Below are 27555 nucleotides of genomic sequence, written 5' to 3'. Positions count from 1 at the left end.
TGCACCTCCACAGGAGACGCTCAGACACAGTTCTCTCTCAGTTTCTGTGGGGTCTCTGGGTCCTGTGTACACAAGGTTTGTTTGAGCCCTCTGAGCGTCTCTGGCTGGAAAGGGGTTTGATTCTAAACGCGAATCTGTCCTCCTACCATCTTGCTGGGGCTTCTCCTTTGCCCTTGGACATGGGGTATCTCCTCACGGCCGGTCCAGCACCTACCGTCTTACTGGGGTTTCTCTGACCTTAGACGTGGGGTATCTCCTCACAGCCGCCACTCCTGACCTTGGAAAAGCCATAGTCTTGTCAGCAATGTGATGTCTCTGCTTTTTAATACCTTATATAGAATTCCTTATTCAACTCAACCAGCATTTGCTGTCTGCAGAATCTTCTACTTGTCTTTCCTCTTCCTACTCCAAAAACCTGGTCCTTCAGATAAGTAGTTCTCAGCTGTTTGTATTTATCTACTGAGATGCTCAATGTAAAACAGATGACATTGTGTCTATCACAGAAGTGTTCTTGGGCATCTCCCAACACTGACTGAAGGTCAGCACCAACCCCTTGACTCCAAGCACATCATGACGCAAGTGTAGGACGTGACAGATCGTGTTTTTCCTAAAACAGCATTGTCTCCCACCCCACACATTCTTCTTGCAACATGTCTTTGACTGTTTTTTCATTGAGCCATGGAGTGTATATCTCCTTTCCTTGAATGTGGACAAACTTAAGACTGAAGCAGAACACATGTGACGCTGTGGTAGGGTCCAAGGCAAGGTGACTTCCACTGGGCTCCCTTGGAATGGTTGCTTCTGAAACACAATCATCATTTCCAGAGGAAGCCCAGGCAGCCCATGGAAGTCCACACAAGAGGAGTCAGAGCTCCCAGGTGAAGCCAGCTCCTACTTAGCAGTCATGTGTGTGTTCATCTTGAAAGTGGATCTTTGAGCTCTCAGTGAATCTGCTCCAACTGACGCCAGATCAAGCAGAAACAGTTTCTGTTTAACCCAGCCCAAGCTGCACTTTTGAACAAAATAAATAATTGTGTTTTAAGTCACTATGTTTTGGAATGTTTTGCTATGCAAGAATAGGGAACTGATACAGATTTGTGTGTCATTAGAAGAATAATCTTAAATTTGTTCTAATATGTTATTAAGAGCCCTTAGTGTTTTGGCTGTTACTGTTAATAAATAACTTGGCAACATATGTTATTACCAATAGTCAAAACTTCTTTGAGGCCTCAGTTAACATGCAGAGGTCTTTAGCAATATCTGATTCCTCTTTTCTTTCACCTTGTCTTGGGATTGTTCAGTAAGAGTATGTAAAATAATATTAATTACAGTATTTTCATGAGTGACTTCCTCCTTTATGTCAGATTAGCATAATTCAGCGTAGTTATCCATACCATGAAATGTGTGCTAGGTTACCTTTGCTATTTTTGATGCTTATTTTAAATTCCGTTTTGGGGAGCTGAGCCTTCACAGTTTGTTACTGATGTACCAGGGCTTGCTGTTCATGAAGCAGAGAAATTGGACAGAATGCTGCTGATAAGGAAAATACAGGAAAAGCTATGTAGAAATATGGATCTCAGAGAAGTAAGCTCTCGGGCACCTGGGAGTGCAGCCTCTGTGGGACTGAGCGATACTAAGAAAGGAAAAGTGTGAAGACACCTCTTGTGATCAGATCAAGGGAACTGCAAACCTCACGCTAGCCATAGGGGTGCTGGTTCTTCAGCGTCTGCTTTGGTGTAAGAAGGGTTGGAGCCTGAAGCCATAAAATGACTTCACTTTCTGTCTGATGCATCTGTGAAGCTTTCGTTTGAGGGTGTTTTAATTTCTGCCACCCTGCTCCCAGTTACAGAGGAAACAGAAGGTGGAAGGAACTCTGACCTCAGATTCAGAGATAATAAAAGAAAATAGTTTTTAAAAAATAAAAATAAAAGAAACTAGCATTCTTCTGTCTCTCTCAGCTAGATTGCTAACTACCTGTGTGACCTTGGAAAGTTACTTCTCAAGCACCATTTTCCTGCTCTATTAAATGCAAGGGTTAGACTAAGGCCGCATAGAGCTCTGGAATGTGGAATGTGATTCCTGACACATTATTTTATGTGCTGACTCTTGCTTTGTAAATATTTAGGAGTAAAATGTATGCAGAACTTGGCAAAGTCAGATGTATATTTATGAATCTCGGTGAATCCGCTGATTTTTACCCCCTAGGCCTCCACACGCCATTTTTGTTCAACAGTTTTTGTTGTTACTTCTAATCTTTTTCTTCCATGATTAAAAGATTTAGATGGCCACTATCATTAGCAAGTGACAATCAGGAACAGAAGATTAATTTTAAAGCTAAAAAATAACATGAAAGGTTAAACATTTTAAATAGACATAAGTGCTCAGAGTTGTGACTGTTTATAGTTATTTTAGTTGATTTATTGAGATTTACAAGCATGGTGGCTTTGCCAAATTCTGAACACTTTTTTTTTTTTTTTGCAAATATTTTTGTTGCAAAGCAAACTTCACGACCTTAAACTATCCCTTTGGAATTAGTCATATGCCATGTTCTAGAACTGTAATTGACTTGAGTCTCACCTTCTCATTTCACAGCTAAGAAGTGATTCATTTCTGTGTAATGGTGTTAACATCAGTATTCCATGGTGTTCTACACAGAAAACCGCAGTGGTCAGAGTCACTGTTCCTTGAGCTTATTTGCAAGGCAGAGCCTCAAAAGAACTGATTTTATCTTCATTTTCCTAATGAGAGAGCTGAAGCTTGGTTAAACTAACTTGCCCAAGGTTATAGCTAGTTAATGATGTGCGGGTGTACTAAGTCATTTCAGTCGTGTCTGACTCTGCAATGCTATGGACTGTAGCCTGCCAGGCTCACAAGCCTTAAACTCAGGCAATGTGGTTCTAAACTCAGTTAAAATATTTCCCTTCCTAGTTTGGATTTCTTGCCAAAATATCAGCTTCCTGAGAAGATGGAGTTTATTTTGTGCAGTCAGCTTGGAACAGGGCCTGGCCTGGCAGAAGCAGGTGGGCCAGCCAGTGGCCCATGGACTATTTTCTCCCCCTCATGATGGGAGGGAGTCATTTTTTCCCTTCTGTGCACAGATGTCTAAGGATGTCTGGGCTTTTGGGAATCCAGGCCAAAGAAAGAGAAGCTGTGAGAGGAAGACACTTGTCTCCTTCCGGGTAGTCCTGACTTTCCATTCCAGCTTTCTGTCAGGATGTTTACTGTTTAGCAGTTGATCAGAGGGCATGGTGCTGAAGAAAAAATAAGTCATTTCTTATGAGCTAATGATTCAACTTCTAAACTCTCTGAAAATGACAAACTTTTCAATCCTCTACGCCCTTACTTTCCTGTCTGACTATATAAGTTTATGTGATTTAACTGTCCGGGAAACTTAGTAGTCATCTACCCAATAACCCTTGTATCCCACTGGCCATCTAACTTCCCTTGTTCTTTTGAATTTGAGAGCATTGTTTACCCTTTAGGAAAGAGTTTTGGAAAAGGCCAGAAGGCAGGCTCTGAGCTGAAGAAATAATAAAAAAATAATGCTGTAATCATAACAATTCATTATTTGTTTTTAAGCTTGATCTTTCAGAAGGTTATTATCTGGAATTGAATACTAATGGATTCAAGCTCTGTTTATGCAGAGGAAATCTTAAACAACAGTGTTCAGGAGGAAAGGGCATTAATCAGCAGAGAAGAGAGCCTTGTGCCTAATAATGTTTGCATAATAGCTACCCTTGAGTGTATTGCTTGACTTAAAAATAAATATTCATGTTTTCCATCTCCAGTACAATTGGAAATTATTTGTGGTTATGATTCTTTTATATGCTCTTCTGTCTGTTCAGGGGGACTTTAAATTGGGAAGCTAGGAAACCAAAAGACATAAATAAAGATGCTTGTGAGTGGAGTAAGGTAGTAATGGAAAGCTGCCGTGATGGGGGCACATGAGCTGAGAGCAGGTCACAGCTCTGTTCATAGGAAGGGAGGGGCTGAATCAAACTGGCAGGTGTCAGGACACTAACGTGATTCTCTGATCTACTTTTAACTCCTCTTTAGCTTCTCATTACTCACAGGATACAAATGTAGGTAGGTCCCTTCTCTGGATGAAGAGGTGCTCACCGGAGTGGTCCCACTGGAACTTCACAGTCACGATGTATGACAGCCCAGCCTCAGGTGTGATCATGCAGACCTCTTCCCAGGGCCCTTCGGACAACCTCTTAACTTCCAAGTCCTCGTTTGTATCTTCCCTTCATCTTTTAAGGATTTCCCAAATCTTTTTGCTAATTAAACCACTGATTGTGGAAGAGTTGGCTTAACTTCACCTCCTCCAACAATCCTTTGAACTCGACAGGTAGCCAGTAAGTTTCCCCCCAGCCTCTCATTCATCCATTCACTCATGTTCAGTACTCTTACAATAGTATTTACCCTGGAGAATTTTTTCATCATCCTGACTTATTGTTTATATGCACCAAATGTTGTTCACTGGCGCTTTAAGTTAGCGAATTCTACTTTTCTCTCTCCTTTATTTTTTCTTTTTTCTATTTCTTTTAAATGTCCGGGAAGTGTTTCAATGTGGTCTTGAAAATGCAGGCTCTATATTGTTAGGAATGTCTGTGTGTCATTTTCAAGGCTTTTCACTAACTGCCTTCCAAGGCAGTTACCCTAACCTTCTTTCTCTCCTAAATGGATATAGAATATTCTGTAGCATAAAAGCCCAAGCTGAGTCATTCTCCCACACCTGCAATTGCTCGTACCTGCCCCTGCCTCTCTCTCCCTGTCCTCTCATGCAGAGTTGACATCTTGGGAAAGCTCCACGATCTCACTGGCTCCTGCAGCCCTGCCTCACCTCTGATGAGGGCCGTAGGAACAGCAATATGCCCGATTGACTTCACACACCAATTTACCCTCCTAGCTAGGCTCCTTCTGAAGTGTGTATGTGTTTTTCATGTACTTATGCATAGTCACAGAAGTACTATAATCTATCCATTCTGTCAGTATAACTTATCCTATTTATAAAGTGGTTATTTGGCTTCATCTTTACTGCAGAGAGGTGACCAGGACAGCTGTTAATCTTACTCTAGATAAAGTTGATTTAAAAAGTTTGACTTCTTAAGGCTGAGCGCTGAAGAATTGATGCTTTCAAATTGTGGTGCTGGAGAACTCTTGAGAGTCCCTTGGACTACAAGGAGATCAAACCAGTCAATCCTAAAGGAAATCAACCCTGAATACTCATGGGAAGGACTGATGATAAGGCTGGAGCTTCAGTACTTTGGTCACCTGATGTGAAGAGCTGACTCATTAGAAAAGACCCTGAGGGTGGGAAAGATTGAGGACAGGAGTAGAGGGGGCTGGCAGAGGATGAGATGGTTGGATGGCATCACTGCCTCAATGGACATGAGTTTGAGCAAACTCTGGGAGATACTGAAGGACAGGGAAGCCTGGTGTGCTGCAGTCCATGCAGTTGCAAAGAGTCAGACATGACAACGACCGAACAACAAGTAAATTCCAGAGATTGGAATTAGACTCCAGTTAAAGGCTATTTCCTTTCATTTTCCTTAGGCCCCGCAGAGCCCTGGAGAGCTACTACAGGGTAAACTCCCAGAGGGCATAGGACAGAGCCTGGGATGGTCACAGGGACCTGCATTGTGGGGTGATTGAGCTACCATGGTCTCTATGCCCTGAGAGAGTCATTTCCCTCTGAATGTCAGTGTCCCATCTGTAAAAGGAAGAAAGAGACATGTTTCTTAGGTTCTTTTGACATACAACATTTTATCAATTCCCTTTCTGTTATTTTTTAGAAATACATATTTGTTTGCTTGTCTGTGCCAGGTCGTAGTTGCAGCACGCAGGATCTTTAGTTATGGCATGTGAACTCTTAGTTGTGACACGTGGGGTCTAGTTCTCTGATCAGGGATAGAACCCCGCCTCCCCTGCATTAGGAGTGCCGAGTATTAGCCACTGGACCATTAGAAAGTCCCCTTTTCTGTTATTTTTTTCTCTATTGCCTTTTCACTCCTTTCCCCTTTGCTTTCTTTTATATCTGGAGAAGGAAATGGCAACCCACTCCAGTATTCTTACCTGGAGAATCCCATGGACAGAGGAACCTGATGGGCTACTGTCCATGGGGTGGCAAAGAGTTGGACATGACTGGAGACTAACACTCTTTTCTGTCAGTTCAACAACTGATTGGTGCACACTGACCATGTACAAAGAGCATTATAGTGCCTGGAATCAAAGTCCCAGCTTAAACAGCTTGTTATGGAAAAGAAACATTCTCCTTCTCTTTCCTATTCTTCCTTTTTCACTCTTCTTCTTTCCTTCTTCTTCCTTCTGTGGTCAAGCAGCTATCATCATTTCCTAGGGTTTCCAAGTCTTCTGCTTTGGTCAGAGGGAAGGCACTTGGCCCTGTTCCTCTGAACAATTTGAACATGCCTGTGGTTCTTTGCCTCTGATCACGCAGGGCCCATAAGTGCTCATGATGAAAGCTTCAAGGGCTTTTTTCAGTGGTAGTCAAGGGCATCATGTGCTTTGATACTGCATTTTTGGCTAACTGTATACGAGAGACTCTGAAATAAGAGTAAAAAGAAAAAAAAAAAAAAGAAAAAAAAAGAGTAAGATGATACTTTGAAAAATAAACTTCAAACCTTCTAATTTTGGTGGGGGGTGACTTTATTATTTTTTTTTTTTAAATATTATTTTATTAGTTGGAGGCCAATCACTTCACAACATTTCAGTGGGTTTTGTCATACATTGACATGAATCAGCCATATAGTTACATGTATTCCCCATCCCGATCCCCCCTCCCACCTCCCTCTCCACCCGACTCCTCAGGGTCCTCCCAGTGCACCAGGCCCGAGCACTTGACTCATGCATCCCACCTGGGCTGGTGGTCTGTTTCACCATAGATAATATACATGCTGTTCTTTCAAAACATCCCACCCTCACGTTCTTCCCCAGAGTTCAAAAGTCTGTTCTGTACTTCTGTGTCTCTTTTTCTGTTTTGCATATAGGGTTATCGCTACCATCTATCTAAATTCCGTATATATGTGTTAGTATACTGTAATGTTCTTTATCTTTCTGGCTTACTTCACTCTATATAATGGGCTCCAGTTTCATCCATCTCATTAGAACTGATTCAAATGAATTCTTTTTAACGGCTGAGTAATATTCCATGGTGTATATGTACCACAGCTTCCTTATCCATTCATCTGCTGATGGGCATCTAGGTTGCTTCCATGTCCTGGCTATTATAAATAGTGCTGCGATGAACATTGGGGTGCACGTGTCTCTTTCAGATCTGGTTTCCTCAGTGTGTACGCCCAGAAGTGGTATTGCTGGGTCATATGGCAGTTCTATTTCCAGTTTTTTAAGAAATCTCCACACTGTTTTCCATAGTGGCTGTACTAGTTTGCATTCCCACCAACAGTGTAAGAGGGTTCCCTTTTCTCCACACCCTCTCCAGCATTTATTGCTTGTAGACTTTTGGATAGCAGCCATCCTGACTGGCGTGTAATGGTACCTCATTGTGGTTTTGATTTGCATTTCTCTGATGATGAGTGATATTGAGCATCTTTTCACGTGTTTGTTAGCCATCTGTATGTCTTCTTTGGAGAAATGTCTGTTTAGTTCTTTGGCCCATTTTTTGATTGGGTCGTTTATTTTTCTGGAATTGAGCTTCAGGAGTTGCTTGTATATTTTTGAGATTAATCCTTTGTCTGTTTCCTCATTTGTTATTATTTTCTCCCAATCTGAGGGCTGTCTTTTCACCTTACTTATAGTTTCCTGTGTTGTGCAAAAGCTTTTAAGTTTCATTAGGTCCCATTTGTTTATTTTTGCTTTTATTTCCAATATTCTGGGAGGTGGGTCATAGAAGATCTTGCTGTGATTTATGTCGGAGAGTGTTTTGCCTATGTTCTCCTCTAGGAGTTTTATAGTTTCTGGTCTTACATTTAGATCTTTAATCCATTTTGAGTTTATTTTTGTGTATGGTGTTAGGAAGTGTTCTAGTTTCATTCTTTTACAAGTGGTTGACCAGTTTTCCCAGCACCACTTGTTAAAGAGATTGTCTTTTTTCCATTGTATATCCTTGCCTCCTTTGTCAAAGATAAGGTGTCCATAGGTTCGTGGATTTATCTCTGGGCTTTCTATTCTGTTCCATTGATCTATATTTCTGTCTTTGTGCCAGTACCATACTGTCTTGATGACTGTGGCTTTGTAGTAGAGTCTGAAGTCAGGCAGGTTGATTCCTCCAGTTCCATTCTTCTTTATCAAGATTACTTTGGCTATTCGAGGTTTTTTGTATTTCCATACAAATTGTGAAATTATTTGTTCTAGTTCTGTGAAAAATACCGTTGGTAGCTTGATAGGGATTGCATTGAATCTATAGATTGCTTTGGGTAGAATAGCCATTTTGACAATATTGATTCTTCCAATCCATGAACACGGTATGTTTCTCCAACTGTTTGTGTCCTCTTTGATTTCTTTCATCAGTGTTTTATAGTTTTCTATGTATAGGTCTTTTGTTTCTTTAGGTAGATATACTCCTAAGTATTTTATTCTTTTTGTTGCAATGGTAAATGGTATTGTTTCCTTAATTTCTCTTTCTGTTTTTTCATTGTTAGTGTATAGAAATGCAAGGGATTTCTGTGTGTTAATTTTATATCCTGCAACTTTACTATATTCATTAATTAGCTCTAGTAATTTTCTGGTAGAGAGTCTTTAGGGTTTTCTATGTAGAGGATCATGTCATCTGCAAACAGCGAGAGTTTCACTTCTTCTTTTCCTATCTGGATTCCTTTTATGTCTTTTTCTGCTCTGATTGCTGTGGCCAAAACTTCCAACACTATGTTGAATAGTAGTGGTGAGAGTGGGCATCCTTGTCTTGTTCCTGATTTCAGAGGAAATGCTTTCAATTTTTCACCATTGAGAGTGATGCTTGCTGTGGGTTTGTCATATATAGCTTTTATTATGTTGAGGTATGTTCCTTCTATTCCTGCTTTCTGGAGAGTTTTAATCATAAATGAGTGTTGAATTTTGTCAAAGGCTTTCTCTGCATCTATTGAGATAATCATATGGTTTTTATCTTCCAATTTGTTAATGTGGTGTATTACGTTGATTGATTTGCGGATATTAAAGAATCCTTGCATTCCTGGGATAAAGCCCACTTGGTCATGGTGTATGATTTTTTTAATATGTTGTTGGATTCTGTTTGCTAGAATTTTGTTAAGGATTTTTGCATCTATGTTCATCAGTGATATTGGCCTGTAGTTTTCTTTTTTTGTGGCATCTTTGTCTGGTTTTGGAATTAGGGTGATGGTGGCCTCATAGAATGAGTTTGGAAGTTTACCTTCTTCTGCAATTTTCTGGAAGAGTTTGAGTAAGATAGGTGTTAGCTCTTCTCTAAATTTTTGGTAGAATTCAGCTGTGAAGCCATGTGGTCCTGGGCTTTTGTTTGCTGGAAGATTTCTGATTACAGTTTCGATTTCCTTGCTTGTGATGGGTCTGTTAAGATCTTCTATTTCTTCCTGGTTCAGTTTTGGAAAGTTATACTTTTCTAAGAATTTGTCCATTTCATCCAGGTTGTCCATTTTATTGGCATAGAGCTGTTGGTAGTAGTCTCTTATGATCCTTTGTATTTCAGTGTTGTCTGTTGTGATCTCACCCTTTTCATTTCTTATTTTGTTAATTTGGTTCTTCTCTCTTTGTTTCTTAATGAGTCTTGCTAATGGTTTGTCAATTTTGTTTATTTTTTTAAAAAACCAGCTTTTAGCTTTGTTGATTTTTGCTATGGTCTCTTTAGTTTCTTTTGCATTTATTTCTGCCCTAATTTTTAAGATTTCTTTCCTTCTGCTAACCCTGGGGTTCTTCATTTCTTCCTTCTCTAATTGCTTTAGGTGTAGAGTTAGGTTATTTATTTGGCTTTTTTCTTGTTTCTTGATGTGCGCCTGTAATGCTATGAACCTTCCCCTTAGCACTGCTTTTACAGTGTCCCATAGGTTTTGGGTTGTTGTGTTTTCATTTTCATTTATTTCTATACATACTTTGATTTCTTTTTTGATTTCTTCTATGATTTGTTGGTTATTCAGAAGCGTGTTATTTAGCCTCCATATGTTGGAATTTTTAACAATTTTTTTCCTGTAATTGAGATCTAATCTTACTGCACTGTGGTCAGAAAAGATGACTGGAATGATTTCAATTTTTTTGAATTTTCCAAGAGGAGATTTATGGCCCAGGATGTGATCTATTCTGGAGAAGTTTCCGTGTGCACTTGAGAAAAAGGTGAAGTTGATTGTTTTGGGGTGAAATGTCCTATAGATATCAATTAGGTCTAGCTGGTCCATTGTATCATTTAAGGTTTGTGTTTCCTTGTTGATTTTCTGTTTAGTTGATCTATCCATAGTTGTGAGTGGGGTATTAAAGTCTCCCACTATTATTGTGTTACTATTAATTTCCTCTTTCATACTCATTAGTGTTTGCCGTACATATTGCAGTGCTCCTATGTTGGGTGCATATATATTTATAATTGTTATATCTTCTTCTTGGATTGATCCTTTGATCATTATGTAGTGTCCTTCTTTGTCTCTTTTCACATCCTTTATTTGAAAGTCTATTTTATCTGATATGAGTATTGCGACTCCTGCTTTCTTTTGATCTCTGTTTGCGTGAAATATTTTTTTCCAGTCCTTCACTTTCAGTCTGTATGTGTCCCTTGTTTTCAGGTGGGTCTCTTGTAGACAGCATATATAGGGGTCTTGTTTTTGTATCCATTCAGCCAATCTTTGTCTTTTGGTTGGGGCATTCAACCCATTTACATTTAAGGTAATTATTGATAGGTGTGGTCCCGTTGTCATTTACTTTGTTGTTTTGGGTTCGCGTTTATACAACCTTTCTGCATTTCCTGTCTAGAGAAGATCCTTTAGCATTTGTTGAAGAGCTGGTTTGGTGGTGCTGAATTCTCTCAGCTTTTGCTTGTCTGTAAAGCTTTTGAATTCTCCTTCATATCTGAATGAGATCCTTGCTGGGTACAGTAATCTAGGTTGTAGGTTATTCTCTTTCATTACTTTCAGTATGTCCTGCCATTCCCTTCTGGCCTGGAGGGTTTCTATTGATAGATCAGCTGTTATCCTTATAGGAATCCCTTTGTGTGTTATTTGTTGTTTCTCCCTTGCTGCTTTTAGTATTTGTTCTTTGTGTTTGATCTTTGTTAATTTGATTAATATGTGTCTTGGAGTGTTTCGCCTTGGGTTTATCCTGTTTGGGACTCTCTGGGTTTCTTGGACTTGGGCGGCTATTTCCTTCCCCATTTTAGGGAAGTTTTCGGCTATTATCTCCTCTTTTCTCATGGCCTTTCTTTTTATCTTCTTCTTCTGGAACTCCTATGATTCGAATGTTGGGGCGTTTCACATTGTCCCAGAGGTCCCTGAGGTTGTCCTCATTTCTTTTGATCATTTTTTCTTTTTTCCTCTCTGCTTCATTTATTTCCACCATTTTATCTTCTACTGCACTTATCCTATCTTCTGTCTCCATTATTCTACTCTTGGTTCCCTCCAGAGTGTTTTTGATCTCATTCATTGCATTATTCATTTTTAATTGACTCTTTTTTATTTCTTCTAGATCTTTATTAAACGTTTCTTGCATCTTTTCAATCTTTGCCTCCAGGCTATTTATCTGTACCTCCATTTTGCTTTCAAGATTTTGGATCATTTTTATTATCATTATTCTAAATTCTTTTTCAGGTAGATTCCCTATCTCCTCCTCTTTTGTTTGACGTGGTGGGCTTTTTTCATGTTCCTTTACCTGTTGGGTATTTCTCTGCCTTTTCATCTTGTTTAGATTGCTGTGTCTGGAGTGGGCTTTCTGTATTCTGGAGGTCTGTGGTTCCTTTTTATTGTGGAGGTTTTACCCAGTGGGTGGGGTTAGACGATTGGCTTGTCAAGGTTTCCTGATTAGCGAAGCTTGCGTCAGTGTTCTGGTGTGCGGATCTTGATTTCTTCTCTTTGGATAGCAATGGAGTGCCCAGTAATGAGTTTTGAGATGGGTCTATGTGTTAGGTGTGACCTTGGGCAGTCTGTATGTTGACGTTCAGGGCAATGTTCCTGCGTTGCTGGAGAATTTGCGTGGTATGTCGTGCTCTAAAACTTATTGGCTCTTGGGTGGTGGTTGGTTTCGATGCAGGTATGGAGGCTTTTGTACGGTCACTTATTACTTAAAAATCCATGTAGTCAGGAGTTTTCTGGTGTTCTCAGGTTTTGGGCTTAAGTCTCCTGCTTCTGGATTTCAGTTTTATTCTTCCTGTAGTCTCAGGACTTCTCCAACTATACAGCACTGATAATAAAACTTCTAGGTTAATGGTGGAAAGTTTCTCCCCCGTTAGGGATACCCAGAGAGGTTCACCGAGTTACATGGAGAAGAGGAGAGGGAGGAGGGAGATAGAGATGGGCAGGAGGAGAAAGAGGGGGACTCAAGAGGAGAGAGACAGATCTACGAAGTTGTCTGATCCCAGAGTGTTCTCCGTAGCCCAGACCCCCACAAAGATTCACAATATTGGATTGGGAAGAGAAGGGGAAAGGAGGAAATAGAGGTGTTCTGAGGTAGAAAACAGACTCAAGATTGGGAGAGAATAATCAACACACTCCTGAATAAAAATGGGAGCTGAATATTGGATTCTTAAATGTTCACAATTTATATCATATACTGAAAAACAAAAATTAAAAATCTAGAGTAGAGGTTAGACTCTTAAAAATACTATATTAAAAACAAAAACCAAAACACACAAAAGAAATTTTAGAAATATATATGAAGTTTGGTATAAAAATAGGGCTTCTCTTCTTCTTTTTTTTTTTTTTCTCTTTCTTCTGTAAGGTTATAGTGTATTGAAAATGAAAATTAAGGCATAGTAAAAGGAGTGCTAGAGGGCTTTAAAAGAAATAAGAGAAAAAGAAAAAGAGAAAATAGAAGAGAAGAAGAAAAAAGAAAAGAAAAAAAAGAAAAAAGAAAGAGAAAAAAAATTGTTTTGCCTAATTAAAAAAAATCATAAAAATCTATGAAAATGAAAGTTAAGGAGTAATGGGGGAGTAATAGGGAATTTTTAAAGGAAAATAAAAGAGAACCAAGAAAAAAGAAAAAAAAAATTTTTTTAATTTTTTTTTTCCTTAAAAAAAAAAAAGAAAAGAAAAAAAAAAAAGAAAAGAAAAGAAAAGAAAAAGAAAAAATATATCTAGGAATTTCTCTGGAGCTGTTGCGGTCAGTGTGGGTTCGGCTCAGCTTCAGATAGCTCTTCGTTCCAGCTTACACTTCTCGATATCTACAGGCCCTTCCGGTGTAGTCAGTCGGTGGTTTCTTCAGGGATTTTAATCTGTTGCACCGGTCCCTTCTGAAGCGGTTCCCTTTGTTTATTTGGCTTCTGTTGCCGGTCTCTCTTCCGCGCCTAATTTCTGCCCTGACACAGGGGGCGGAGGTGGATTCTTATTCAGGTAGCTAGTTCCGTCGCGCTGCGGGGAGGGGCTGTGCGGGGAGGGGCTGTGCGGGGAGGGGCCGTGCGGAGAGGGGCCGGCGCTCCAGGGCGAGGCTTGCGCTCTTTTCTCGGTCTGCGCTGCTCAGGCTCCGGGCTGCTCTGTATGAAGCGCGCGCTGCGCTGCGCGTGGCTCCAGCCCTCCGGCGATTCACAAAAGCGCGCCACACAAAGCCGGGCCCGCGCTCCGTCCCCACGCCCCCCCGAGCGGCCCAGGCAGCCAGGCGCTTGACGGGCGCTCTCTCCCCCGGTGCGGCGCGCCCTCTGCCCTCCGCGTCCCCAGCCCCAGTTCCCGCCCGCGCCCTCTGTCTCGCCGCGACCCTCCCGGCGGACTTCGCCGCCCAGAATCTCGGTCCCTTTGTTCTGCGAACGGCCGGCAGTGTGTTCGGGCCGGTTAATTTTCTCTCTCTCTTGCTGTCCCACAGTTCAAGCTGGCAACTCACAAAAGCTCCCTCTGATTGTCCTCAGGGCGCTCAGGCCCGGATCCAGCCCCAAGTAATGCCGCCCACTCCGCTCCGTTCCGCCCCCACTTGCTGGTGGCGGATGCGGGCGTCTGGGGTACTTTTCTGCTGGGAGTTGCTTTTAGGCTCGTAATCTGTGGGTTTTATTTATTGTATCCCTCCCAGTCAGATTCAAACTCTTGAGATTCCAACACTTCCCCCAGGCCCGCCAGTGCGAGGGTTTCCCGGTGTCTGGGAACGTCCTCTATTAAGTCCCTTCCCGGGACGGATCTCCGTCCTTAGCTCTTTTGTCTTGCTTTTTATCTTTTATAGTTTGTCCTACCTCCTTTCGAAGACAATGGGCTGCTTTTCTGGGCGCCTGATGACCTCAGCTAGCGATCAGAAGTTGTTTTGTGAAGTTTGCTCTGCGTTCAGTTATTTTTTTGATGAATTTCTAGGAGAGAAAGTGGTCTCTCCGTCCTACTCCTCCGCCATCTTGGCTCCTGGGGGCGTGGGGGGGTGACTTTAAAATGATCTTTTCTTGAGCCATTTCAAAATATACGTATTTTTCTAAAGGGACCATTTTTGACCTAACACAATGGTCCCCTTTAGGAAACATAATCACCATTAGACAGTCCTATATTCTTTTCCTCTTTTATTAATTATATTTTTTAAATTTTTCTTCTGCACCCCACGTGACATGCACAGGTACTTAGATTATTTTCCCCTCAGCTAAGTAGAAGGAAATGGCAACCCACTCCAATATTCTTGCCTGGAGAGTCCCATGGACAGAGGAGCCTGGCAGACTACAGTCCACGGGGTCTTAAGAGTTGGACACGACTTAGCGACTAAATCACCACCACCACCACCACCACCAAGTATCCTTACAATTAGTTTAAATTTTCAGAGTTCTTTCTGTAGGAATCACCAATGGATTTTATGCTAAATGTATGATTACTTTCTTTAGAACGTAATTAAAATATGTGTTTCTTCTTTATTGTTTCTAATCCTTCTTCCCATAGCAGTAGGTATTTATTTATAATTATAGAACACAAAATTACTAATAATTTTTGAACCCCCAAAGGACAAAGTAGAAGGAATTAGAAAGCAGGGAGCAGAAATAATCCTAATGATCAGGCACTCTGCATCAGTGGATGAGATAAGAACATTTATATGACTTAATAAACCCTTTCAAAGATCTGATATAATTGAGACTTGTTGGTTTACAGATGTGGAAACTGAGGCTCAGAGGGGTTAAGTAACTTGCCTAGTATTTTACTGCCTGTAATGGTCAGAGCTAAGATTTGAATCCAGTATGTGTGACTATACATTTCATGTTCGCTTTTCTGTACCAGGGCTGGAGGGGGTTCCCGTTGGCTCTAGAATGATGTACAAGATGAATGCCCAGGGAGGGAAGGGCTGAAGAGAAGGCCTCAGTCTTTCCCACGTTTCAACCTTTGGCATGCTTCTCCTCCCCTGATCCCCACCTCAAATGTAGACTGCGTTTCCAAAATATGGATCCAGCCCTTTGTAATATTTTATTGAGAGGGTCTTCTACTAATGGGACATCTCTCTTTTGTCTTTCACAGCAATTTTGCAGGCAGTAGTAGCTGGTGATCTTATGAAGGTAAGATATCTTCCTACCAGAACTTTGGGTGATTCTTTAAGAACTCTAAATCAGCATAATTTCTCACCAAATTTTCATGATTGCATTTATCATTTCCCATCCCCCAGGTGCTAGCTGGGTAGAGGCGGAAGGATGTTCTTTTTGAGAATTGAGCAGAGAGGGTGAGAGGAGTCCTTGTATCACTGCCATGTCTCCAAACAGCCAAGGGTCTTTGCGAAGGCACAGGGCTGTCTGCCCTGACTGGTTACAGCTGCTACGTGTCCCCAGGAGAGAGTGCTCATAGTGCCCCGGGTTCCTGCTCTCTGGAACTAATACTTGAAGTTTAAAGATTTCTTTCAGCCCAAGTCTTTAAATGAATGCATGCCTAAGAATAACCTGGATAATATCCAGAAGTACTTTTCTTAGACAAGAGCCTACATCTTGCAACATTATTGCCATCTTGAACTCTGGGGGGTCACAGTTAATCAGAAGAAGATACTCTGATCTTCCTTGAATATTGTGATCTGTGCTCATGTTTTCTGGAGAATTTGGTTCAGAGGAAACTGCTGCCTCCTGAGTGAATGCAAATTCTGAAGTCAGACTGTCTGGGTTCAGATCTTGGCTCTGCCTGTGACTGTATATGAGACTTTGTATATTTACCTAATTGTCTCTGGGCCTCAGTTTCTTCATCTGTAAAATGGAATCACATTGCTCCTCTCTTTGCTCTGTTGTGAGGATTGAATATAAAATTCATGTAAAGCTCTTAAGATTGTTCCTATAACTTCATAGAAGCTTCTCTCCCAAGATAGCTATTTTGTTATTACAGCGTTAATCTGTGTTCCTTTAGTAGTTAAACATAGCAGGGAGACAAATATTTGTTATGAAGTATAATATAGTCCATGAATACCCAGAAAGCTATATTTGGTCCCAAGTTATTTTCAGGTAGCAGGACTTAAGACTGCTCGGGTATCCCTGTATACACCACAAAGTATCCCTGTATAGGCCACAGTGGCATTGATCTGCTCTGTATTACCAGCAACTTTCCCAAGCATTCTCTAACTAATTCAAGAAGTTCAGCGCTATCCCAGATTGAGAACCCAGAAGCCTTAAAAGAAAGTTAAGAAGCACTAGCTCAGTTGGTAAAGAATCCACCTGCCATGCAGGAGACCCCGGTTCAATTCCTGGGTCGGGAAGATCCACTGGAGAAAGGATAGGCTACCCACTCCAGTATTCTTAGGCTTCCCTGATGACTCAGCTAGTAAAAAAAATCCACCTGTAATGCAGGAGACCTGGGTTTGATCCCTGGATTGGGAAGATCCCCTGGAGAAGGGAAAGGCTACCCACTCCAGTATTCTGGCCTGGAAAATCACATGGACTGTATAGTCCATGGGGTCGCAAAGAGCAGGACATGACTGAGCGACTTTCCCACACACACAAGCTCTTGTATACAAGTTCTTTGGAAGCACATCTGTTGAATAAACTGAGAAACCTCAGAACTACATTGTTAACAGGTTACTAGCAGAAAACAAGCGCTAAGAAGGTTGTCAGCATCTCGTTAAACTGTCATCTTCAGACACACATCCCTGGGAATGGTGCCTGTGCCATGTCCAGATCACAGTGTTACTAGGAATTGTTGTCCACAAGAGGAAAGTGCTCTCTAAACAGCGTATATACCTGAATTCAATGCCATTTCCAGGCAGTAGATTAAACCAAATATTCTCCTACAAAGCCTTTTTGGATTCTGTGAGCAAGACGCATGAGTTCAGACCTGATCCCTGTTCTTGCAGACTTTCTAAGCCAGAAAATTTTGCAAAATGTTGCTGTACCTTTGAAACCACTTCATTTTGTTTTGTATATACTTTTAGTCTAGGCAACAGATTTTCCAGGGCCTTGGGCATGTTACTGCACTTCTTTGGTACTTAACAGAGAATTATGTGAGAGAAGGGAAATCACTATATTCGGCTGGTTGCCTTATTTCATTCTCTGTTATAATTCTTTCCTAGATGACTGAGAAATGACTCAGTAACATCTGATTTACTGAGAGGTGAAATATAAAGCCTTAGGGTTTTTCTTTTTCACTTTTTTTCTTTCTTTTCCTTCCCAAGTACTTTCCCCTCCTTTTCTTTATCTTCTTCCATTTCTCTGTCCCATGTAGAAAGTACTATAAATATTAAATACTCAACTGGGTGTGTGTGTCACGAGAGTGAGGAAGGAGGGGGAGAGAGGGAGAGTTGAGGGGGGGAAGCAAGGTCCAGGCACACCAGTGAACTGAGAATAGACGCTGGATCAGCCCTGCGTGCAGGCTGTCATGAGTAGCTCCTTTCCGCTGGGCTGCACCACACACCCATGGACTAACCTCGTGGTCACAGTGTCTGTGAACACCACAGCAAGGCAGAATCGGGGCAGCTGATGGATTGGGTCTCTGCTGCTCTGAACCCAAATCCTTTGTGGATCTTCCCACAAAGAATGGATGTGCCATTGTGAGACAGTACAGTTGAACAGAACAGTACTCTCTTAGATTTTTGTGGAAGACACTTAGCTACTCCTTCCTGTTCCTTTGCTTCTCAGTTTAGGCATGAAAACTCTCTATGTTCCTTGTGCACGCCAGTCGCTTCAGTGGTGTCCGACTCTTGGCATCCCTAGGGACTGTAGCCTGCCAGGCTCCTCTGTCTATGGGGATTCTTCAGGCAAAAATACTGGAGTGAGTTGCCATTTCCTCCTCCAGGGAATCTTCCAAACCCAGGGATCAAACCCACATCACTTATGTCTCTTGCATTGGCAGGCAGGTTCTTTACCACTAGTGCCGGCTGGAAAACCCCATGTTCCTTACTTCCATTCAATTGCTCCTTTTTGATCAGTTTTCTAGGAAGTCTTCCATGATTTTTTCCACCCCCTACTTTATATTTTCCTAGTGCCCTGTGCTACCCTTCTCATTGTCCTCTTCATCTCTGCAATTCTTACGCATCTCTCTCTCCCACGGATGGTGAGATCTTGGAGGCTTAGAGGTCAGTGGTCAAGTTGTATTCGTGTTAGTTTCCCTGGCATCTGGCACATGGCTAATCTATAGTTGTATTTGAGTGAATGTATGAACTATGAGTTTACTCTCTTTGACCTTAGGAGTTGTTTTTTTTTTTTTTTTATAATGCTATGCCATCTAACTTCATGGTGGTAGACACATTCCTTTTGCTTATTAGATGCTGGGTTATTTGATTCTTATTTATTCTAAAGCTACATTTTAGAAGCTCCAGTAAGGCCTTGTTCTGATTATTGCAGTTTAGAGAACAGAGATCCATTTCCACTTACATTACACTTCTGTAATGTGCAGTATTTCACAAACTTAAGACTGTGTCCTCATTTAGCACCTAATTCTCAGGCTGCAAAATTTGTTTTTCCCCCAGTCTTTGGGAAGTCTTTTGGGTTTCTGCTACTACATTCTCTGAACCCTTTTGGTTCTTATCCCATGGATCATCTCAAGCCTTGTTGCGTGGTATGTGTTGGATGATAAATAGAAGGCAGGCAGACTGCAGATCTGGATGAAGGAGGGAGTCAGACATGGCTGTGTGTGTGTCTGTTGTATGCCTATGCGTGTGATCTCATGCTGGAAAGGGGCAAGCAGCTTCTATACTCAGTAGCTGGGTTCATTAGAGAGGGCAGAAAAAATGAAAGGGTGGAGGGAGCGTCGCTACCAGACATCAAGCTCTTCCTGCCTATAGACTTAATTGTTCTTTACCTCAAGACCACTCAGCCTACATAGGGAAGCTTTCATTCTCCTCTCTTTCATTCTTTCAGTGCCCAGAAAAGGACAAAAAACAGAAAGGGAACAAGTAATTTAGCATGCTTCCATTCCCTTAGGCTGTTCAGTACCCACTCACCCTCTCCGGAATTTGCTGAGACACTGGCCATCTATTTGAGTGATAACACAACCCAGGATCTTACTTCATCTCTTTGACTTTTCCCTGTGTCCTCTGAGGCTGGAGACATTTGTGGTTTGCTACATTACTTTTATTTTATCACCAGCTAGCTGTTTTCCTTGTTCCGGACTCTGTCTGAGTTGCTTTTCCTATGTCTCTTTTTCAGCTAATAGAAAGCTATAAAAATGGAGGCAGCCTGCTAATTCAGGGACCAGACCACTGTTCACTCCTTCATTACGCAGCTAAAACCGGCAACGGGGAGATTGTGAAATATATCCTTGACCACGGTGAGTAGGTCTAGCAAACCAGGAATCAATTATCCATGAAACAGATTGCATTTTCGAAGTTGACTTTCATCCAGGCTGTCCTCAGAATGGTGGAGAGACCCTTCAGCTTTCTCTGACTCTCCTTGCGTGTATGCCGGAGCCAGGATTCCAGACCCCTGACATAGGTCACCTTAACCAAGCCGTTAACAGAAATCATTTCTATATCAAGGCCTTTGCAGAGTATTTGGGGGCTGATTACTTACAAAATGAAAGACAAAACCGAATGTGGACTTGGCATCATGTACTGTTTGGGGAAGGGCTTTTATGTTTTGGGAAATTAACTAGTTGGGACCAGGTACCTAATCCATATTTATAGCTGATCATTCTGAGGAGTAATGCACATATTTATTTCCATCTTTCTAGTTTCCCTTTTTTTTTTTTCTATTTGAATCTCATTCACCTTTTCAACTCAAGTCACCTTTTATTCTCTTCGAAAATATCTGGTACTGCCGTGTCCTCTGTGGCAGGCCACGTTCACCCACTGGACAGCCTCCTAACTGGGTTTGCAATCTGGTGTTAGGTGGTGACCTCAGCATCTACCTCTGACAGCCCTTTAGAGGCACAGACACGTCAGAAGAGTATCAAGACTTGACCATACTTTCTGCCTCCCATGTCTATAGTGTTTCTAGGACTGAAAAATAGGATATGAGCGGGCAAAGTCTCCCTGGCTTGGCTGTTTTTGAGGAATCTCTGGCTCTGCTGAATTCAGGTATACAGAGATCCTAAAAGATTTTCTGTGAGCCCTAGCACTGAGCTGATACCCTACCCTCATTGTATCCACATTGTAAATAGTAAGCATTTTAGTACACAGTCACATTCCCTTTTTTAAAAAAGCTGGAGTATAGTTGATTGGCAGTTGTCAGTTTCAACCGTACAGCAAAGTGATTCAGTTAAAGACACGTGTGTTCAGTCGCTCAGTCTTACCCAGCTCTTTGCAACTCTATGGACTGTAGCTCTCAGGGCTCCTCTCTTCTGGCAAGAATACTGGAGTGGGTTGCCATTCCTCCTCCAGGGGATCCTCCCAACCCAGGAATTGAATCCATGTCTCCCATGTCTCCTGCCTTACTGGTGAATTATTTACTGCTGAGCCACTGAGCAGTTATACATATATTTAATCTTTTTCAGATTCTTTTCCCATTACAGGTTATTACAAGATATTGAATATAGTTCCCTGTGCTGTATAGTAGGTCATTGTTGTTTATTTTATATACAGCTGGGTGTATCTGTTAATTCCAAACTCCCAATTTATCCTTCTCCTTCTCTTTCCCCTTTGGTAACCAAAAGTTTGTTTTCTATGTATTGATTTACATTCCTTCTTATTCCTCTTTTTATTCAGTTCAGCAAACGTGTCTTATTCTATTTACTCTTTCATCCATTCATCAAATATTTGTGGGGTACTTCACAGGAGCTACCTGTCATAAACCACCACACACACAAAAATAAAGTATAGTCTCTGTTATCAAACAATTGCAGGATAAAAAATATAATCATATGCATCATTAAATTGAAAGCAGTTGTATGTAGGACTCTTAAGTCCTACTGTAAAGTCACAAAGAGATAACAGAGCTGCCATTTCTCAAGCACTGGTTGTATGCCACGTGCTTAGAATGAACACATCCTATCATTTAATCTTTACAAGGACCTCATAAAGGATTAGACTCTCAGTCCCATTAGACCTGCCTTGCTTCTGTCTTCAGTACCTTTTCACCATGGAGAGTTTGCCTGAACCCTTGGCCTGAATTATGGCAGAAAGAGTGGTTTAGGAAAAGGAAAGGGTATTTAAGTAGGATGGCCACCTTTAAAAGCTACCCCCCAACCCCCCACCCCGGTGGGCTAGATTGGATTATCCCGAGCCTGTCTGCCTCAGAAAGCCTAGATCTATTCCTGGTGCTGTGTCAGGGGTGTGTATACTCTGTCTCCCACTCCTCTGACCATTCGGCCTCCAGCAATTAAAGCATGCCTCTTTAAACAAGACTTGAATAAACAGTGGTGGCATAAATTCTACTTGCCTTTTGCACACACACACAAGCTATAGGTGTTTTCCTGTAGTGACTCTTCCAAAAGCTGGTGTCAGGCAGAACCAAACATTAGAACCCAGCCCCATAGAGAGTGCATAAAGGTCACAAAGCTTCTATAGTTATTTTTCTCTTAAGAGAAAAGATCTCAGAATTTCCCCTGGACAAAGTGAAGGTGAACTTTAGATATATGCCCTCAGCTTGTTTGCTTGTAGCTCAGATTCAGGTTCTCCTGGTGGCTGTCATCTTGATCATTCTCAATTCTTCCCTCCTAGTTTGGCTTTTACCCCATGAAGTTGGGTGCTTGTCCTCACACCTTAATCTGCTGGGTACCCAAGTACCTCTCTAGGGTTGGTGAGACACCGGCTATCTATTAGAGTGATGAGACCTCTTAGAAATTCTCTCTCCTCCCCTCTCTACTTCTCCTGAAGAACAGGTATTCCCCTCCCTGGTTCTGGGATCCTTTCTCCATCAGTGATCTGCTGGGATCTCACTTGGTCTCACTATCAGGCTGCAGGGAACTGCAGTTTTGCCCGAGTCCGTATTTAAGATGGATTCTCACGTGTTCGGGGCTGTCAGCCGGGGTGGTTGGGACACCTGGACTTTCATCCTAGGCTTCTTCACAGCATGACGATCCCTGGGTTTCAGGAGGATGAGGATGGAAGCTTCCAGACATTCGGAGGCCGGGCTGGAGAAGTCTGCCTCATCTCTGTGGCGTTCTGTCAGCTAAAACGAATCATGGAGGCAGCCCCGGCCCAAGGGTTGGAGAAATAGACCTCTCTGCTCCCTAATTAATGGACGTGTTTAATCTGTCCCCTCCCTTACTCCCTGTCTCCTTTAGCTGAAAATGGTGATCTTCTCAATATCCTGAACTACTGACTCGCTTGGAATTCCCTGGTACTCAGCTTTTATATTTTCCCTTGGTTTAGGGTCCTAAGCTAGGGCTTCAAGATTTAGCAAATAAAAATGTAAGACACAATAACATTTTTTTAGCATAAGTATGTCCCATGCAATTTTGGGGACACGCTTACACCAAAAACAAAACCAGAAATTCTCTTTTCAGCTGTCTCCCCAGGGGCTTGAACGAGGAGGCTTGAGATGGTATTGCTTTAATACCGTGGATTTTCACAACCCCCACCACCCACGGTCTAAAAAGGCCCTGTAACCAGAGCTTCCAGGGCTTGGAGTTTCTAACCAAGCTTTTCCTGCCATGAAATCCAACTGGCACACCTCTGAGTGCTTGCACCAAAGCCTGACATTCCAACACCAAACTCCTTTCTTTTGGATCCCAAGAGTGAATCATGCAGTGTAGCTCTTTGTGTCAACACTGAAGGACAGGAAGATTTGTTAGTAACTTGGGGAAGGGAGAAGCTTATTTTTCTCATTTTCTGGTTAACTTTTTTAAATTAGTCACTTTAATATTTACACTAAGGAGAAAACATGATTTTCTTGTAATCACCTCCACTTGGCTCACAGGCAGACAGTTCTCACAGTCACTGCATCTGCCTCATGGGTCTCTAAATTGGCCAGTAGATGTATGACTCTGAAGATCATACAGCTAAATCCATCTCTTCTGTCTGAAAATAAAATCTTACTATGACCTACAGTCCAAAGATCACTGTATATTGATGGGTGGCGATTTTTAACCTTTTAGTACTACAGTCAAAAAATAAAAACTGATCTGTAGTTGATTTTTATTAAAATTAGTATTTATCAACCTGATAGTCCATTCAGGTTGACTGAATTGATGGTCAATTTCATTCTTAACATCAACTTCTTTATTTCCAGTTATTGAGGAGCATGGATGTGAAATCTATTGACATTGTCAGCCTAATTCTCCATGTTGTTTAAGAGCTGATATGATTTTATAAACTTGCACATTTAGAATTGAAAACTATCTTTGCAGAACTAGTCATCTCTCTTAAATGGCAGCAAGCCCTTTGTGGTATTCTTGAAGTCAGGGACATGTACACAGAAAACATGACACTTTCTCTACTCTGTAATCATCTTCTTAGTGTGGTCTCTGCTCAGCAAATAGTCTTGCCTGATTAATAATGATGCTGACTCTGAAATTCCCCTGATTTGATGGAAAATAACCTTTGCTGAGACGCCTCTGTGAGGCTGGGGTTCAGAGATGTCTACCAAACTGTGGCATCATATTGATAAGTTAACGTTAGATTTATGATGGATGGATCTGATCAGTTTGAATTCACGTAAATAAAAGAATAAATCCATGCAGATTTTATACTGTAGCAAAGATCAAGAGACACACCTTCTTGGCATCTCAGTTGGTGCAAACCTCTTGAAATTGTAGTTTTTTAATTTTTTTTAAAAAAACTTGATTCAAGTCCTTCCTTGGCTTTATAGTATATAAATCCTAAAGACTGTTCAAAGACCCGCCTGTCAAGATGCCTTTAGAGACAAGGGTCCTGAGAAATCAGTGGGCCCTTTTCAAGGAGCATGACTGATGGGACTTGTTTGCCTCCTGCCTCCTTACTCCAGGGAGCGCCTCTCTCCTCTCTGCTTCACCCTCTTCTTTATGTCTTATTGATGGTGGGGGTCCACAGTCAGGACGCCTCTTGAATGGGAGTCGTGAGAGCTTAGTCATTCTCCCAGGCACCACATTCAGCCACAAATTTCTCTTCTCGGGGCTCTTTTAAACATGGGCTGGGGGGCCATGAGACCTGTGGTTATTTCTCAAAAGCCACAGGAGGCTTGAATTTTTCTCGTCCCTCATCTTCTTTGGGACTTCTTCTCTTAAATACACAACACGCTGCTTCCCTTTATGAAAAACTGGAATTTGGGCAATGGGAGGGTTGAAAAGAGAATGGAGGTGGGAGAGAGAGCCTAAGAATACCATGAGGACCGGGTGGAGAGAGGAGGACGGGAGGGACTCCAGCGGAGAGCCCCCCACCCCCAGCGGTTCCTGCTTTTCAACTCCTTTCAACCATATTTTTGCCCACTCCCTCCTCCCTCGTTGTACCCTCCCAGAGACTTTTGTGGCGCCTTAGTCTTTACCACCGGGCACATTTTGCTCTTTTGTTTTTATTCTCCCAGCGCCCACCCCCCCTCTGCCCCCTACTGTGTTTCCTGATAGAAATCTCACTCATGCATTTCCTTTCTGATTTCAATGGCTCACTTTGTCTTCCCTCTTTTTCTGCCTTCAGTCTTTCTTTTCTTTTCTTTTTTTTTTTTTTTTCACCCCCCTCCTCTGCCTCTGGTCCCCGAGAGAAACGACCCCCGTCCCGCTGGGACAGGATGGCGGTGCTGTTGAGAGCTCCCAGTGCCGGCTCTCCCCACATCTGTGCAGCTTTTGTCGGCGCTCAGGAGGATTTGGAATGGTCTGCTGGCAGCGTCAGGGAGACTAATGGGAAATGAGGTCCAGAGGGAGAGAGGCCGCGGGGAGGTGGGGGAACAGCAAAGGGGATTTGGATGGCTCGGTGTGGGAAGCAAATTAAAGGATGCATGTGACAAAAGACACATCATATATAACACAAGCTCAGTGGTGATGATACAATTGCATGGGTTCCTGGAAGAGCCTCTGGGATGAGTACTGACTGGGCAGTCGACTTGAAGTTTGGACGGTTTGACTACTTACCACGCTGTCACTTTTTCAGTGTTGGGAAATTTGTGAAGTTTTGCTTCTTTTTGAATTCCCTGGCCCGCATCCGAAAACTGATGTGTTTCTACCCGCAATGTATTTTTCTTTCCCCTTTATTTTTCAGACCATTTTTCAGATGGCATAGTTTTTTGTTTTTTTTTTTAATCCATGTTCCTTTTATGGATCTTTCTCTCGTAGGGAAAAAAGTGTGATATTGGCCAGGATCCAAGTAGATTTTTAAATGTCATTCATTCATTCAAAAAGTCTGTCCCATGCACTTTTAAACAAAAATATTATTGTAATAATCACTGCTCATCTTTATTGTTCTGAGTGCTTTATGTGTATTTATATATTTGATTCTTACAACAAGCCCACAAGGTAAGTTCTCTTATCTCTACTTGACAGGTGGTAAAACTGAAGTGTAGTAAAGCTGGATGACTTGCTAAAGCTCATCCATAATATAAGATATGGTCGCTGCCCTGCGTATTCCTCAGTGAAACTCAGAGAGAGATATAAAGCTTGGATAAACAACCACAGTTCAGGGTAGTTTGAAATGAATATCATATACAGGATTCTACTGATAACTGGCTTAGGACTGTGGAAGGGCGATCACCTTCTGAAACGTTCATGGAGAAATCTGTACCTATATCCCCTCAATAGAGATTCAGTGGTTGCTTCCTGGTGCAGGTCAGCTGGGGGCTGAACTGTGGGTGTTTTAGTAAACCCTTGAGAGACAGGAAGCCAAGACTTACTCTTCTATTCAGGGAACAATCAGGAATTCTCTGCTGATAATTTTAGGGAAGATGCATAGTATCCACAATCAGAACATGACAAACTAAGCCCAAACCCAAATGTTCCCCCATTGATCTATTTGAAGGAATTCCATCTTTATTTTTTTCTCTTTCTCCTGTTCTTTCCCTTATGGCTGAGGCTGAAATTAACTTTCCCAAAAATCACAGTTGCTACTTTTTCACATGTATTTTTTTCTTTCAAGGGAATATACTTGTGGTCTTTGTTAATGGTTTTTGTTTCTCTGGACATGCTCCCACCTCCAAATCTTACGCTTATGCTACTAATCTACACAGGGCATTATTAGACAGCATGATGCACTATTTTTGTTCCAAGAAAACTTAATTTTTATTGTTTGCAAAATATAATTCTACTCATGTACATTTTTGTACAAAATTCCTTTTTATTTTTTAATCGAACTATAGTTGATTCACAGTGTTGTGTTAATTACTGCTATATGGCAAAGTGACTCAGTTTTAGGTACTTACATATACACACACATATTTTTTCACATTCTTTTCCATTATGGCTTCTCACAGTATACGAATACAGTCCCCTGTGCTATCCAGTAGGACCTTGTTGTTTATCCATATATCAGTTTGCATCTGCTAATCCCAAACTCCCAATTCATCCCTCTCCCAGCCCTCTCCTCCTTGGCAACCACCAGTTTATTCTCTGTGTCCCTGATTCAGTCTGTTTGATGCATAAGTACATTTGTGTCATGTTTTAGATTCCACGCAGCAGTGATAGCTTGATACACTATTAAAAATAGCTCCCTGTAGGTCACTGGAGACGCACATAGGGAGGGAAACCACAGTTCTGACTCAGAATCCACCTGGCATTCACTCCTCTTCTCCTTTCTTCTCCTAAATCTTCTTGCTGTCAGTTAAGTCCATCTTTCCAGAGTCCATCTTTCTAAAGCCTTTAACTGAAGTTTCTTTGGGTATTAATTAAGAGCAAAAACATCTTGTTTTAGTATCAGCACCTCTGTCAAGGACGGAGGATTAGAGAGGAAGGAGGAGACAGTAAACAGCTCCAGGCATGCCTGACTCCCAGATTAGATGATCAGCTCTGGAATCCTGCTGGGTTGGCTTCATTTATAGTGATTCTTGTCAGGAGTTTAAGGAACAAGCTTCTTTTCTTTGTCCCACTTTTTTTAGCACCGATTAAACTGCTTTACCATCCTCTCGCTGCATGGAGGCATGGACCCTGGAGTCCACAGACCCACTGTGGTTGCAGTTCTGAGAGCTCCAGTGCTGAGGAAATGAGATGAGACCCCTACTGCCTAAATATTTGTGTGGTTGTTACCAAATGCAAGTCTGTGTGCCTAACATACAACGAGGCCAAAACAAACTGA

General features: G+C 41.8%; 1 protein-coding gene across 2 annotated transcripts in view; it reads left to right on the top strand.

The window, feature by feature from the left end:
• Positions 1 to 27555, top strand: part of DGKI (diacylglycerol kinase iota) — a 491181-nt gene that overhangs the window by 450023 nt on the left and 13603 nt on the right. For both annotated transcript variants that reach the window (XM_065938788.1, XM_065938787.1), the window contains 2 exons: positions 15540 to 15577; positions 19634 to 19754. In XM_065938788.1, the coding sequence (XP_065794860.1) occupies positions 15540 to 15577; positions 19634 to 19754 (159 nt within the window). The remainder of the gene's footprint in view (positions 1 to 15539; positions 15578 to 19633; positions 19755 to 27555) is intronic.

The sequence above is a fragment of the Muntiacus reevesi genome, chromosome 6 (assembly GCF_963930625.1).
Source record: "Muntiacus reevesi chromosome 6, mMunRee1.1, whole genome shotgun sequence".
Lineage (NCBI taxonomy): Eukaryota > Metazoa > Chordata > Mammalia > Artiodactyla > Cervidae > Muntiacus > Muntiacus reevesi.
Note: the sequence above shows the minus strand (reverse complement) of the source record. Positions and strands in the feature narration are given on the sequence as shown.